General features: G+C 38.8%; 1 protein-coding gene across 1 annotated transcript in view; it reads right to left on the bottom strand.

The window, feature by feature from the left end:
* TOX (thymocyte selection associated high mobility group box) overlaps positions 1–13,829 on the bottom strand; it is a gene marked incomplete at its 5' end in the record, with an annotated part of 213,742 nt that overhangs the window by 76,167 nt on the left and 123,746 nt on the right. The window contains one exon of the mRNA XM_082044901.1: positions 8,069–8,311. Coding sequence (XP_081901027.1) covers positions 8,069–8,311 — 243 coding nt within the window. The remainder of the gene's footprint in view (positions 1–8,068; positions 8,312–13,829) is intronic.

The following is a 13,829-nucleotide window of genomic DNA, read 5'->3' as shown; positions in this document are numbered from 1 at the left end:
ACAGTGGACGCATCAAGATAAGTCAGTGGGCATCAAGATAAGTTAATGCTGGAGCCCCTGTGGGACTGGGGGGAGCTCTTGCCTATAAGTATGGGATTCAGGGTAAGAGCATTTTGGGATTATGCAGGAGTACTTATGGGATGTTTAGGGGAGGCTTTATGAAAAAATCAGTAGTGTATTGTAGGTGAAACTTCAGACTCAGCTTTATCAGTGTAATCCAGCTAAAACTGCTAACACAGTTGTGCTTTCATTCATTCCAGCCAAATTTCCCTGGAAGGATATGAGCAGTCAAGTTCCCTCTCAGCATGGGTAGTATGGTCGTGCCCATGGAACTCCTTCACGTCTGAGAGCTACAGGTTAGGAATTCCATCACTTTGAGGTCCATGTAAGACACACATCATTCCCAAAGAGCTGCACAAAGTGACAAACGTAAGCAGTGGTACACTGGATGCGCTGCTTACAGTACAGGCCACAAGGAAGATAAATTGCATTGCACTTATTTGCATAGTGGGACTGGTCTCGTCCATACAACCCATCTTTCTACTCCCTGAACAAGATGGGATGAAATGAGGAATGCAGTACATCTCCATGAAGGGTGTGCAGTTTTCTCAACTGCTTTCAAGTTTCAACAAATACAAATGCATAAATTTCAATAATGAAATAGGTGGAAGGAGAGGCTACTCCAACTGATGCACAAAACTCTCTCTTTCATCTGCACTGTGGGCTGCTTCTTCCTTTTTGTTTTCACAAAAGCATCTTCACAGTTTTTGAGAAAGACATTTCACTTCTATTCCATCTACAGGCCTTAAGATCACTAAGATTTTCTTTGCCAAAGACTGACTCTTCACAAACATTTCATTATCTTGCTGTTCTCGACAAGTACATGCAATGTTAAAAGCAGCAGATTAAAGTCAACAATCTCTGCTGCTGAAACCCCTGAATTTCTGACATTTTCTGAGAGTTATGTTTTCTCTTTTTGCATACTCTATTATCTGTTTTGTTTGACACTTGCAGCTATGATGCTGCTTATGCATTAATCACTCCTATGAGTACTTCACATGTGAGGCATTGTATAATCTACCACCCACAAGTGAAGGATTTCTCTCTGTGCCACATTCATCATGTCTTAGCCTGTGCCTATCTGGTTAAAATCTAAGAAACAATAATGAATACTGCTACACATTTTTCTCTCACTTTTTTCATGTAGAAAATAAATTATTATTCCTTCTTGAAATTATACTGAAGTTGTTTTTCTACTGAATTTGTGAAATATGTGAGCCACATGAAGTCTCAAGAACCACACTCAAATAAATGGAATGCTGCATTTCCCAAAGGACAGTAAATCAACAGCTTCATTGGCAATTTTAAAAATGAGACCTGGAATTATTCTAAAAAGAGTTCTGGTCATTTGTGTACAAATATTTTCCTACAGTAATGAGCAAATATTTACTTGCTTTATCTTTAAGATAAGCTCTTAGTACTTACAGACAGAAGGTATAGCCTTACCAGATGCTTTAAGACCAGAAAAAAAAGCTACGTTCATGAAGAGTACTAGCCACAAATATTCTCAGAGCAATTCTAGTCCTAGTTGACCTCGAGAAGGTGAAGTCCATCAACAGCTCACACGCTCAGCTGCTTTCTTCCACTCTGCTGATTTTCTCTTGGGAGAGAAAAACTGTAGAGGTGCTACCAATTGAGGTGCTACCAGCCAAGGTGCTACCAGCGATGTTCCCCCTACCATGTCTGTATGGATTAATGTTCACTGCCAAGAGCCCCCAAGGGACAATGTCACCCACAGGAAGGTTCTGGGCCCTCTGCAGTAGTGCAGGTGTCATTAGACCAGTCCTAGATAGCACACATCTTTTTGAGAGATGTCCCATCTTGATTTCAATCCTCAGGTATAGAAAACCAACCACATCCCATAGTACATTATCTAAATGGAAAATCTCTATCACTGTTAAAAATGTATGCTTTGTTTCCAGTCTGATTCTATACAGCTGTGATTTCTAGACATCGGATGTTTCAATGCTTCTTTTGTAGCATGGTGAAGAGCCTTCTGCAAGCAGATACACAATATGCAGGTATTTATAAAATCCTGATCAATTTACATGTTAATCAGCTCCTCTACATATTATTTCTGTTGTCTTTCTGATGAAAAAAGAGTGAACCAGACACCAGAAGTAAGGAAAGATAAATATGATGTCCCAGACACCTTGATGGAATAAATAATCATAATTCTACCAAAGACAATAAAGTTACGCCAGCTGACATCAGCTGAAGATTTGGCTGTGTATCCCTATGGTTAGGTTGTTTGAAAAAACCCATACACTAACTATTGTAACCTTTTGCCACAGAAGGCTTATTTCAGTGAGAAAATCCAGCTTGTAAAATATGGTGGTTTGTTTGTTTTTTAAGGAAAAGAAAGATATCCTGAAAGAATATGAAGTTGCTTAATAAGATTAAAAAAATATATACTTTAACACAAGATGTGCCATGACCTTGGCTTTATGATTTGATGGTTCTGATGGCAATAATTCACTGCAATAAAATTTGGGGTAGCAGCAGGTCTGTATAGCATAACAGTAAATTTTGATGTAAACTGAAGACCAGAGCCTGGTAATGAGGCACAAATGTGAAGTATTCACCAGAGCCTCAAAGTATCTTCTACCACTGGCATGCAAGACAAGCTAGAAAAAAGGATCCAAGCATGATTCAAATCTCAGCACTTAGGTTAGAAGGGGCAAATCTTTTGTGTTGTTATGAAAGTTATTCATCATGTTCATCAGAAATAAAAGAATTCTGTTTGACGCAGTAGTTTGCACTTAAAGATGCCAAAAAAAATCAACCATATAGGTCAGCTTCAAGATGAGTCATGAATACTGAATTTAAACTAATATGTACGAAATGGGTAAAACAAAGTCTCTTAAATCCATCCCAGCTACAACAACAACAACCTCCTGTATTGGATTTATTAGCAGCCGTACTATGAATAAGAAATACTAGCTTCATTCTACCTGAGATGAAAAATGAAAAAAAGAAGCAGCTGTCTGCTTTCTTTCCTGTTATACAGTGCTGCATTTTGTTTAAGATATTACTCTCTCATGGGTCGCATATCTAAAAAATATAATTCATGAAAAAGTATAATGTAATTGTTCGAGCTTTGATGAATTGGGGCATAATGTTAAATAATTATTCATCGCCTTTATTCCTCTGTCAAAGTCTGAAAAAAAAAAGCTTTTTATTGCCTTTTTTTTTTTTTTACATAAGGACATGGGCCTTTGTGACATGCATTTTATTTTGAACTAATGCTTCTATTATTCCACATCTGAATAATTCTAGCTGACATCATCTACTCTTCAGTGTCCTAGAAGATCTTTAGCTCTAGTCCACTCCTACGTATTTTATGCATTACATGAAATAAAATACCTCAAGATTTTGAAAATATTTATTTTAAAAACAGCAATGGAATTGTCTGTAATCACATTTTCTGGTCTGCTTTGAAAGCAGCATTATTCAATATGCCAGTGGTCTTTTCCATAAGAGCAACATATTAGAAATTCATGCTGCTCTAATATATCTGAATTCATTGATGTACTGCACTCCCTACAGACCTAAAGAAACTTTTTTGCTTCAGTTTCATATGTCCTGCACATTACCTACTGATGTGGTGGTTGTCAAAACAGTTGTACAGTAGCCTTTGAATTCAAACTGTGCCTTGACTGTATACTAAAAATGACAGTAAACCCGAAGTATATACATTATGCTAGCTTTTGTTGCCAGCACCAATAGAGCATTTGGGAAATAAATCCCCTGATTTTATTGCCTTTTAACATACTTTCTGCTTTAAACTTCAAACCCAGAAATTTGAAGCATTTCGAGAAACTAGAATCTCTTTCATTTCTTTCTTGTAAATTTTCTACAGTATACCATCATGAACTACATTTTTAAAAAGATCAGCACAAGATTATAAATGAAAGCATTCCAAAAATAGGGTTTTTTTCCCCTCTATGTAAAAACAGCACAGTGATTTTTAACCCCGGGTTCTTGGGGAAAAAAGCAATCATCTATAGGTTATACTAAAGAAGCTGAAATGTCTATAATCTTGTTGATAAAATGAACATACAGTAAGACTCATTTTATAGAACACATCCAAAAGCATTTTTACAGATAAACACACATTCTCATAGGGATGATGTATACATGTATTTGTTTGCAAATGTCAGAAGGCTATTTCTTGCGGTCCTTGGAATATTTCAGGACAATTAATGCAAACAGAGAAGCGCTGGCAGGTCAAGCCCCAGCTGGAACTGAACCAAACCTACATGGGGCTACCTTCAAATGTAGTGGATCAGGAAGGGATCTTTATTCCATTATAAAGAAACAAACATGCCTACAGGACCATCAGGACATCTTCCCGTAGCAGCTCTATCTATATTTCACTGGATCCACTTAAGAACCAGGGATAGAAGTCATGTCTATTTTGAAGGAGGACTTCAGAGAGCTCCCACATCTAGCTGACCATTCTGGGGCTGGACTGTGTGTTCATAACACTGTGTGTTCATACCACTGTGTGTCACATTCTGCACAAGTGCTGTGGACTTCTGAACCCCCCATATCCATGGGCATCTAAAGAAATCTATATGTGACAGCACAGTATAAATTAGTGTGCATGTGTATATGCTTCTATGTCACACAAGCAAAACAGAAATACACAAACATAAAAGCTAATATATGAACTGACAGCAGAATAATGAGAAAGAGAAATTTTAGTGATTTTTTTTTTTAAGTAGTGGGGGTGCAACAGGAAGTTAAATCAATCAAAAAGACTTCAAAGGAGGCTAATTTGAAATTTAAGTATCAGACACAGTAAATGGCAACCGGAAATTTTAATCTCCCAGCATTGTAAAATTTTTCAGAAAGAATTCCCACAGTGTAAAAAGCAGTAAGAAGCTGATCCCTAATAAGAATTCACTGAGCTGGTAGTGGGCTCTTATTGTGTGTGTTTAAGCACTTCCACAGAGGAGAATTCTTACAGAGCTTGGGGCAAATCCTGCAATCCTTACTCAAAGGGATTTCATTTGCAGCTTGGAGAGAGTGCTGCACAGTATGAAACCAGGACTTCTAATCGGGGGGAGTTTTGAAGTGGTTTCAGGGGGGGTACATCCTCAATTTTCAATCTGTCCAAAATCATAGAAATCCTCATCTGAAAACACCTGGTAGTTGAGATGGAAGAAAAATGCTACAGTCAGTGTACAAATAATTTTCCTACTTTGTTTCAGAGCTCACTGTGTTTCCTTTCTCTCTTCTGGCTAGCATTAATTAATGTTTTGTCTATAAAAACATCAACTGAAAACTATTCACTCTAACACAGACAAAAAGGAAGGTATCATTGCTAAAATACCAACATGCATTAAGAACTGGCTAATAGGAAGAATGTTGAAAGTAAAAAATAAAATAGACCAAATTCAGTCAGATGCACATTGCACTGCAGCTGAATTTGTCCCACTATAAGTAAAATTCGCTGAAGATGTGATGTTAATGAGGGACAGAGAACAGCCAACAGATTTATTTCTAGGAATAATTTTTCTAAAAATACTCATTGGTGCCCTGAAAAATTAAGCGAGATACATGGTTTCCAAATACAATAAGCTCTAGTTGATATACTAGAAATTATGTGGCACAGAGCATTTAGATAGATTGAAGAAACTTGTACATTATTTCTATGTGAGGCTATATAAAAGTGATTTAGGCAAGTACTTGGATCAGAGTTTGATGAGATAGTAAAAAGGAAACTTAGAGATGAGCAACAGTAAGAGAAAAGAGTCATATTGAAGAAAAAATGTTAAAGGTTCTGGAGTGAAAAAAAGAGCTTCAAAGCTAAGGAAAGAATGCTAACTCTACAAAATCCTCTGTCTTTCTTCATCAATGGAAAGCTAAAAGGACAATAGGGCCATTCTGTTCACTGAAGAAGTCACTGAATTCACTGAAGAATTAAATTATCTCCCTCAAGTTAATTCCTCTCAAGTCATCAAATTAAAATCAGAGGAAAGATACTGCTAAACAGTGTTTGAACTGTACAAAATTGTGGTGTTAACATCCTACCAGTTGTACTAACATGAGTTGTAGCTTAGTCCTCTAGACAGACAAGCCAGCCTGAGTTAAAAATATTGCTGGTTAAGCAGCCCTCTTGTGTGCAAGGGGCATGCAAGTTAGGAATAACAGTTGACTTAGCCCATGATGCTTCAAGGATCATGCTTTATTTAGTGAAAGAATCCTCAGAAATTACTGTTTAAAATTAGTGCATATTTTTTTGAGTTCTGAGTTCATTTTTTCTGATCTACACTAAGTCCCCATAGCAAAATTGTCTAGCCATATTATTCAGTTTTTTTGTATTTGTCCTCAATGCAATAATTCACTGTGATGATCTACAAACTCTCAAGGCCCTTTGTTCAGAGCTTGTTGCAAGAGGTTAATGTGGAACATCAGAGCTTAAAAGAATGCATAGTTTTGAGCTGTAGCCATAGCTCAAAAAAGGTCATTCAATGAAATACTGTTTGTCTTGAGTGGAGCATCAAGCATCCTTTTATAATTCTGATTCTCAGAACCCCACAGAAGATTTAGCTCATGCTCTTTAATGCATGCCATCAGCTTTGTCAAAATGGAACTAAAATTCAAAACATTTCCACAAAGTGTATTTCTCTATGAAAACTTGTCTCTTCCCCCTCCTCCCACTATTGAACATAACCCTGGGGTCAGATTCTGACCTCAAACACAAAGCGTGCAACACTGTAGTAAATCAGTAGCAACTAAGCAGCATGTAAGAAGCCAAGACTAACCCCTCTGCAGTACAGCTTGTTGGACGTTCTCAGAGGGACTGCAGAGCTCCTCGAAAACATGACAGCTTTATTTTAATTAAGTTGCAATGGAGCCCTGTGACAAGATAGATTTTTGTTGTAAACTAACTGTTTTCTGGCCACCATGGCCCCTGGCTCTGGGGCTGTTAGTCTGAGGGGCTGATGGGGAGCCGAGCCGAGATCCCTCAGCCCCCAGACCTCCCTATGCCGCCTCAGCTCCCAGGACTGACTTATCTTTTTTAGGTAATATGACAGGGAGGCAGCAAACTGGAAACCTAAACAGCCTCAGTTCCTGAGCACAGAGCCACTCAGCTGGGACATAGGGCCCTAAGCCTCTGATGCTTAAGAGAAGCCCAGACCCTTGAATCTCAAGGAGTGGAAGATCTTCAACTTTTGCTGTACAGATCTGCAGTTCCTGGGCCCATCTAGCAGAGCACCTGAAGTCCAGTGCAGCCCAAACAACGCCAGGCCCCATCCTCTTCCATGGGATTCCACATCAACATGAAATAATCTTGTCTGGAGCTGCTATGCAAGAAGTATACTAACTATGTGTAGAGCCCACTTGAAAATGTAACATGTAAAGCAGGTCTGCAGTTGTTGTAAGCAATTTAACATTGAAAGAACTGATTTATAATATCAAGCTTCCCAAGATTATGGCCATAATGACTACCTGACAGGCTTTATAAGCAAATCGTCCAGTCATTTCAATTGGATTCTGGCTGGCTAAGGACTGGGAACTGTAAAAAGGCTATAAGATTTGGCCTAGAATCAGAAATAACATTTGCTGTTTTCCAAACGTGTGGTAAACAAGAAAGAAGATATTAAATTTTTGTACATCTCTCAGAACACGCAAATAAGAATTGAAAGAGCCTCATCAAACACAGAACAACAGCCATGTGAATCCAAACCCTGCTCCAGCAGAAGTCAAAGCCTTGAGCCTCCTTTTGCCATTATTTACATCTGCATAGAGTGGAAGTAATTCTAATGAAGGTGGAGGGTAACACTCTGGCTTTGAGGAATTCAACTGTAAAACCCCTACTGACTCCGGTGGAGAGGGGATTTGATATAGGGAACACAATGTAAAATCCAGAGTCAGGCCAACTCGCTCCAAGACTTGGGTGGTGCAGGAACTGCCCCCGTGGAGGTTTTCACACAGGTCTGTATTTGCACGATTTGGTAACTTAGAACAGAAGGGAAAGACTGAAAATGCTTACCACAGAGAGGGAATTGGAAAGCAGTGTTCCATCTTGGCCAAGCATGTTGGAAACTGTAATTTCAGGTAGATCCATGTTTTGTGGGTGGAATGGGAGGAGGCCATTGTGGTTCATGGGATGACACAGAGAGTGGTACCCAGACTCTATCTCATTCAAGTGCACCAGGGAGTGGTCAGGCAATGACGGAGGAGTAATAGGAGGTATATTAAAATCTTCACTTTCAAGACTTGGGCCAGGAAAAGACTGGAAAAAAAAACAACAAAGGGAAAGTGCTATGAAAATTATATGAATAATGGTCAAGAATAATAATAAAACTCACACAAAACAAACAAGAAGAGCCCAACTCACATACTTCTAAGCAGGAGCTTGAATTTAACAAAGAGAATATTTTAAACACCCATATATTATAACAGTGGAGTTGCACCATTACGTATGGAAGAAAAAGTGCCTCTAAGGCATAAGAATCTCTGATACTTTCACAGCTTCCATTAGAAAGAGATTTTTTTTTTAAAGAAGCTGAATTCAGACAGATTTCAAGGGTCCTATTAAAATTTTCCAAGAGTGTTCATCTAGCTGAATATCTTTTTCATGGGAATTGTGGAAAAGGGAATGCAATTTATAAAATTAGCATTGGCTCAAAATGGTTCATAAGACTCCCTGCTACTCAGATTAAGAATTACATAGTGAAGAAGAAAGATATTGCTTTTAGGCTTACAGGAGAGCCATGCATTTGTTTTGCTACAAAGGAAAACAAATAAATACAGAAAGAGTACATACTTTGTATGAACATACTTTGTGTTTATAAAACTACCTTTATGGTGTCTCTAAAACACTGATTTTTCCTTTCTTAATCTATCAGTTCAATGATACATACATTTTGTCAGTCATCTAAATGAGTTACTCCACAAAGCAACTCTTTAGTCTCTTGTTGTCTGCTGCCATTAAGTCATCCAACTCAATCTCATCCAAGGAAAAGCCACAGGCAAAGTCAGAGTAATGCACCAAGGTGGATAATTGTTATTATTTATCTACATCCTTCATACAGCAGGTAGGCTCATTCAGGGAATAGGGGTGGGTATGCTTATATTTCTTAAAGGAAAACGGTGAGCAGGATTGGATACAAGATCCAAATCAGGAGTTAAAGGGATCCATTGCAGTGGTTCAGCCTGAAAACCTGCTCTGCTTTTCTGAAAACAGCCATAATTCTCATGTCCTTGTAAGTTATCAGTCTTTGCCCATCCCATGCACACAGTCACAAGGTTTATAGCACAGAGACTCCTTCCACCCTTCCTACCCCTCTGCAGCAACACAGCCCTGCTCTGAGTGCTGCTCTTGTTAATTCTGGAAGTGCAAGGATTTAAATACATTATGCTCCTGCAAAGTATCTTCAGGAAAGATGAAAATGAGGGCACAAACAGCAACTATTAGAAGAAAATGTTTTTTCCAATATAAGTTTGCAAAAGGAGTATGGTGCATGAATTCATGCAGAAGGACAAGGGAAGAATCAATGCCCCATTATAAACGAAGGCCTTTTTCATTAGTCATCATAGTAATACTGTTCTTCTAATGCCTGAGGTTACTCTCCTCTGTACAAGCATGGACATAGAAACTTAAATCAAAGCAACACCAAATATTGCTACATGTTTTCAATGAGCTGCTGAACACAGAGGAAACTGCTGTAGTGCACACTGCCATGGTTCTGGTTGCTTTGCTTGTTTCCCAACAGGAATAACACCTTTGTTACCAAATATCTCAGTATGAAATAGAACAGGAAGGCTAGACTGCAGAGGCCAAAGTAAAATCCCAAAGAAAGAAAGCAACAAAACAGGGAGAAGAAATGCTTTGGCAGTGATACCACCATCCTTATGCATGAGGACTTTGATTCTGCCCATGCTTTCCCAGTTCAGTTTCTCACCTCCAGCACAGGAGTTTGCTCTTCCCTGGCCACTGGCCTCATGAGAAGCTGGTGTGAATCTACTACCATTTATAAGTCATAGTTGGCTCTGCTTTTAGAAGCCATGATGCAGCCATCAGTGGAGAGACATGTCCAAGGGAGGAAATACAGTAAAAATAGACCCTTATTAAATGGGGAGAAGATTTACACATGGCAAAGAGAACACAATATATTTATTCAACCACAATGTATGAATTGTCACTAGGATGGAGCCAGGCTCTTCTCGGTGACAACCAATGATAGGACAAGGGGTAATGGGTACAAACTGGAACACAAAAGGTTCCACTTAAAATTGAGAAGAAACTTCTTCTCAGTGAGGGTGACAGACACTGGAACAGGCTGCCCAGGGAGGTTGTGGAGTCTCCTACTCTGGAGGCATTCAAGACCTGCCTGGACACCTTCCTGTGTAACCTCACCTAGGTGTTCCTGCTCCGGCAGGGGGATTGGACTAGATGACCTTTTGAGGTCCCTTCGAATCGCTAACATTGTGATTCTGTGATTCTGTGAATTGTGCAAAACCAAATAAAAGTATTACGGACACTGTATAACTATTTGCTAATTACCATTATGTTAAATCGATGATGAAGAGAAAGGTGTCTAAATTGAGCTGAATGTCTAATGCCACAACAAAAAAGCAGTGAGGAACAGAAGTGAAGGAAGGGACAACAATCATAATGCTCTTCTGGACCAGCACTATCTCACACAAGTACACTTTGATTTGGTTACTGTAATCCTGCTGATTTTACATCCATGTAACCTACATCTACCAGGAGGGATTAAGGAGCACTGAAAAGAGGATATTTTGTGTTCAACACTGTCTTTTCTACTATCCCAAAAGACAGATGGCTTCAAAAAGTTTTCTTTCCCATGATTTTGCAGGTACAAAGATGTATTAACATATTTTTTTTTTCCTCTCTCACTTTCCTACAGTGCAAATACCTTGTGCTGCATCTTTGCTGAACCACGACATCTCAACATCTTCTAGAGAAGGAAGAGAAATCTGCCCTTCTACTTCCCTCAAGCAAGAGTAGAACAAGAGTCTACAGTATTCTCCCACCACTTCTTTAACAAGAATGGAGTTCAACTTACATTCACTACTAAAAGCAAGTAGTCTTTAACCAAATATTGACAGGATGGGTGTCTACACCCATATTGGGGGCATTCAGCAAAACTGCTGTCTTATTTGTACACCCATCTTGCACACCATATGTGGATAGTCCAGTTTTTACTTTAGTTAGGCTTTGATTTGCTGTGTTTTAAATACGTCTTTAATTAGTAACACTTTGAAAGTGGTGGAAGCAACTGAACTGCCGTTAGGACATTAGCTTCACTTATTAAAAAGAAAGTAAAACACTAGTTGCATAGAACTCCACAACCCATGTTGCATCATGTGTAGCTATACAATAATGTTATATATATATTATATGGGCTAAGCATTTTAAGTAGACGGTTGTTCTCTGATTATTGCTTGCTAACCAGTTAGAGTGTATTTGATCCCATATTAACTGCCAAATCACTGTCCATTACATCTGATATTTTTAAAGTAATAGAAGCAGTGTAATAATAACACACAAAACCAACATATAGTTCAAGCACTAATAGTTTCTGTAATGGTGGTGGTGTTTGTTTGTTTGTTTGTTTGTTTTTTAAGACACAATCTTTTTTTACTACTTTAATAAAGCTAGGCAGAATCCAAGCCACATGTTATGGACAGATATTTGAAAGCATCTGCAGAGCACCCTATTCAACTATTCACCTATTTTCAGCCCATTTGGTATTTCCATACTTAGTACATGTGTATGTAACCCATACAGACATAACTTCTTCAGGGAAGATGCTTTAACAGTGATAGGATTGAAGTCCAGCTTGTCTTGTCCAGGAGCATGGTTCACATGCTTCTAATGACTTGGCACACTTGTATATCAGACACCAAAAGTCCTATATACTTTTGCAGCAAACCCAACGTATCCTAGAAACCAGGCTGTTGCAACTGCATATGGAGAGAAGAAGTGAGGAACAGGGCATATGGTTGTCCTGCCAATAGCAGCTAAAAACTTCAAACACCCATTCCTACAGTGCTACCATCTCTCCCCTCACCACTGGGAAAGCCTTCTTGAGGAACTATCTGGAATCCCGTTGATGCAACTGACCCAGTACTGGTAACAGGCTCTCCTGGAACACCATGTTGTTACCTCCTTTCCCAAGAAGGGCAACTCCAGCACAAGGCCAAGCCTGAGGTTTTCCCTGCAGCAAAATCTCCCACTCCGAGTCCAGTCATCATCGCCTCCTGATCCCTGGGCTTTCTCAGAGCTTCTCTCCTTCCAAACCAGCTATTTATCTGGAATTTCTAGTGAAAGCAGTTATCTACCATCAAAAGCATTAGGGAAGGCTACACTCCCTGTATCCAATTATAATTCATAAGTGCAGTTCATACGTATTAATAAAAAATGGCAGCCTGTAGCTTCAGCTCTGTTAAGTTTTTCTTGGGGGTGGGGAGAAAGTTTGAGGTCTTTCCCCACCAAGGGTTTTTTCCTTCATAGTTGGCTTTACTATCAGCAGGACTTTTTCTATTCAGAAAGACAGGGAATAGCTCCTCTTCATTCTATATTATAATATAGTTAATATTATATTAGAAATCTCCCCTTTTCACTTTTGAATTTAAAAAGAGAAGCAGTAAGTACTTTATTTACTTTACCACAGAGCTTCTAGGAAATTGGCCAGTGGTTTTCCTTTCATCTCATGGCTGTGTGCGTGGATGAGGTGTTTATCGGCTCTTCAGTTTAGGGGAATTTACTGGACCTTTATTACATTCCAGAAAGCCCTCTGCAAAGTAACACCATTAAACCCACTGCATAGCACTGAACAGACATAGGCTTTAATTTTACTTTATTATAAAGAGATTTTTCATTACACCTGTATTTATTATAACCAGATTTCAGTATATTTCAGATAGGAGCTGCACTAGTGGGAACCTCAGAACTGAGCATCCTTAAATTTGGGCTATTGACAGACACTAAACCATGAAAACCTGTTTGAATCAAGGATGTCTTCCCAAATCTGAAGGACAAGATTCTATGTTTCTGTTTAAATATTTGTGACGTTTCTGCCTCAAATGATGGAAACTTCATAAAGCAGATGATCTTTGAGATGCCCAATCTGAGATCAAGAGAACCCATTATCTATGTCACTTCAGCCTATAATTCTATGAGGAAAGCTTGCCAGAATAAAATTATATGAACACTTAACTCTGATTCACTGTCCCACCCAAGTCCAAGCTTTTGTTCCAGAACAATGACCTCGTTGTTCCTCTTCAATTTATCTTTTATGCCACTTAGCCAAGCCAAATCCAGCAACAAGCTATGGAAGGGGGGAAAAACTGGGGCGGGGGGTGGAGGGTGAAGGTGTATGTCAAAGGTCAGCTCTTTACTTTAGCAACACATAACTCAAATTAAGGCTAAGCATCCTGCTGTGCTAACAACACACACAGACACAAATCCAGTATTTTCAAAGAATGCAGATACTCATTATTATAAGAAAAATAAGGGAAATGCTTGCACAACCTGCTGCATGAGAACTGAGGAAAAGGGAATAGGGAGAAAGCTGGAAATAAAAATAAGGCACCTTTGCTTATGTACTCTACAGTGATGAATGCATATTGGTCAGTAAAATGTACTTATGCTTCAAAGTAATTTTAACGAAACTTTAAAAAGAATTCACAGAAAGGAAACCAACCAAGATACCTCAAACAGGCTGACCACAAGAGGCAGCAAGCATTCAAACAACCGGTATAAATCCCTCTGGAAAGAG

The sequence above is a fragment of the Streptopelia decaocto genome (genome assembly GCF_964273445.1).
Source record: "Streptopelia decaocto genome assembly, chromosome: 2".
In the NCBI taxonomy this organism is placed as follows: domain Eukaryota; kingdom Metazoa; phylum Chordata; class Aves; order Columbiformes; family Columbidae; genus Streptopelia; species Streptopelia decaocto.
Note: the sequence above shows the minus strand (reverse complement) of the source record. Positions and strands in the feature narration are given on the sequence as shown.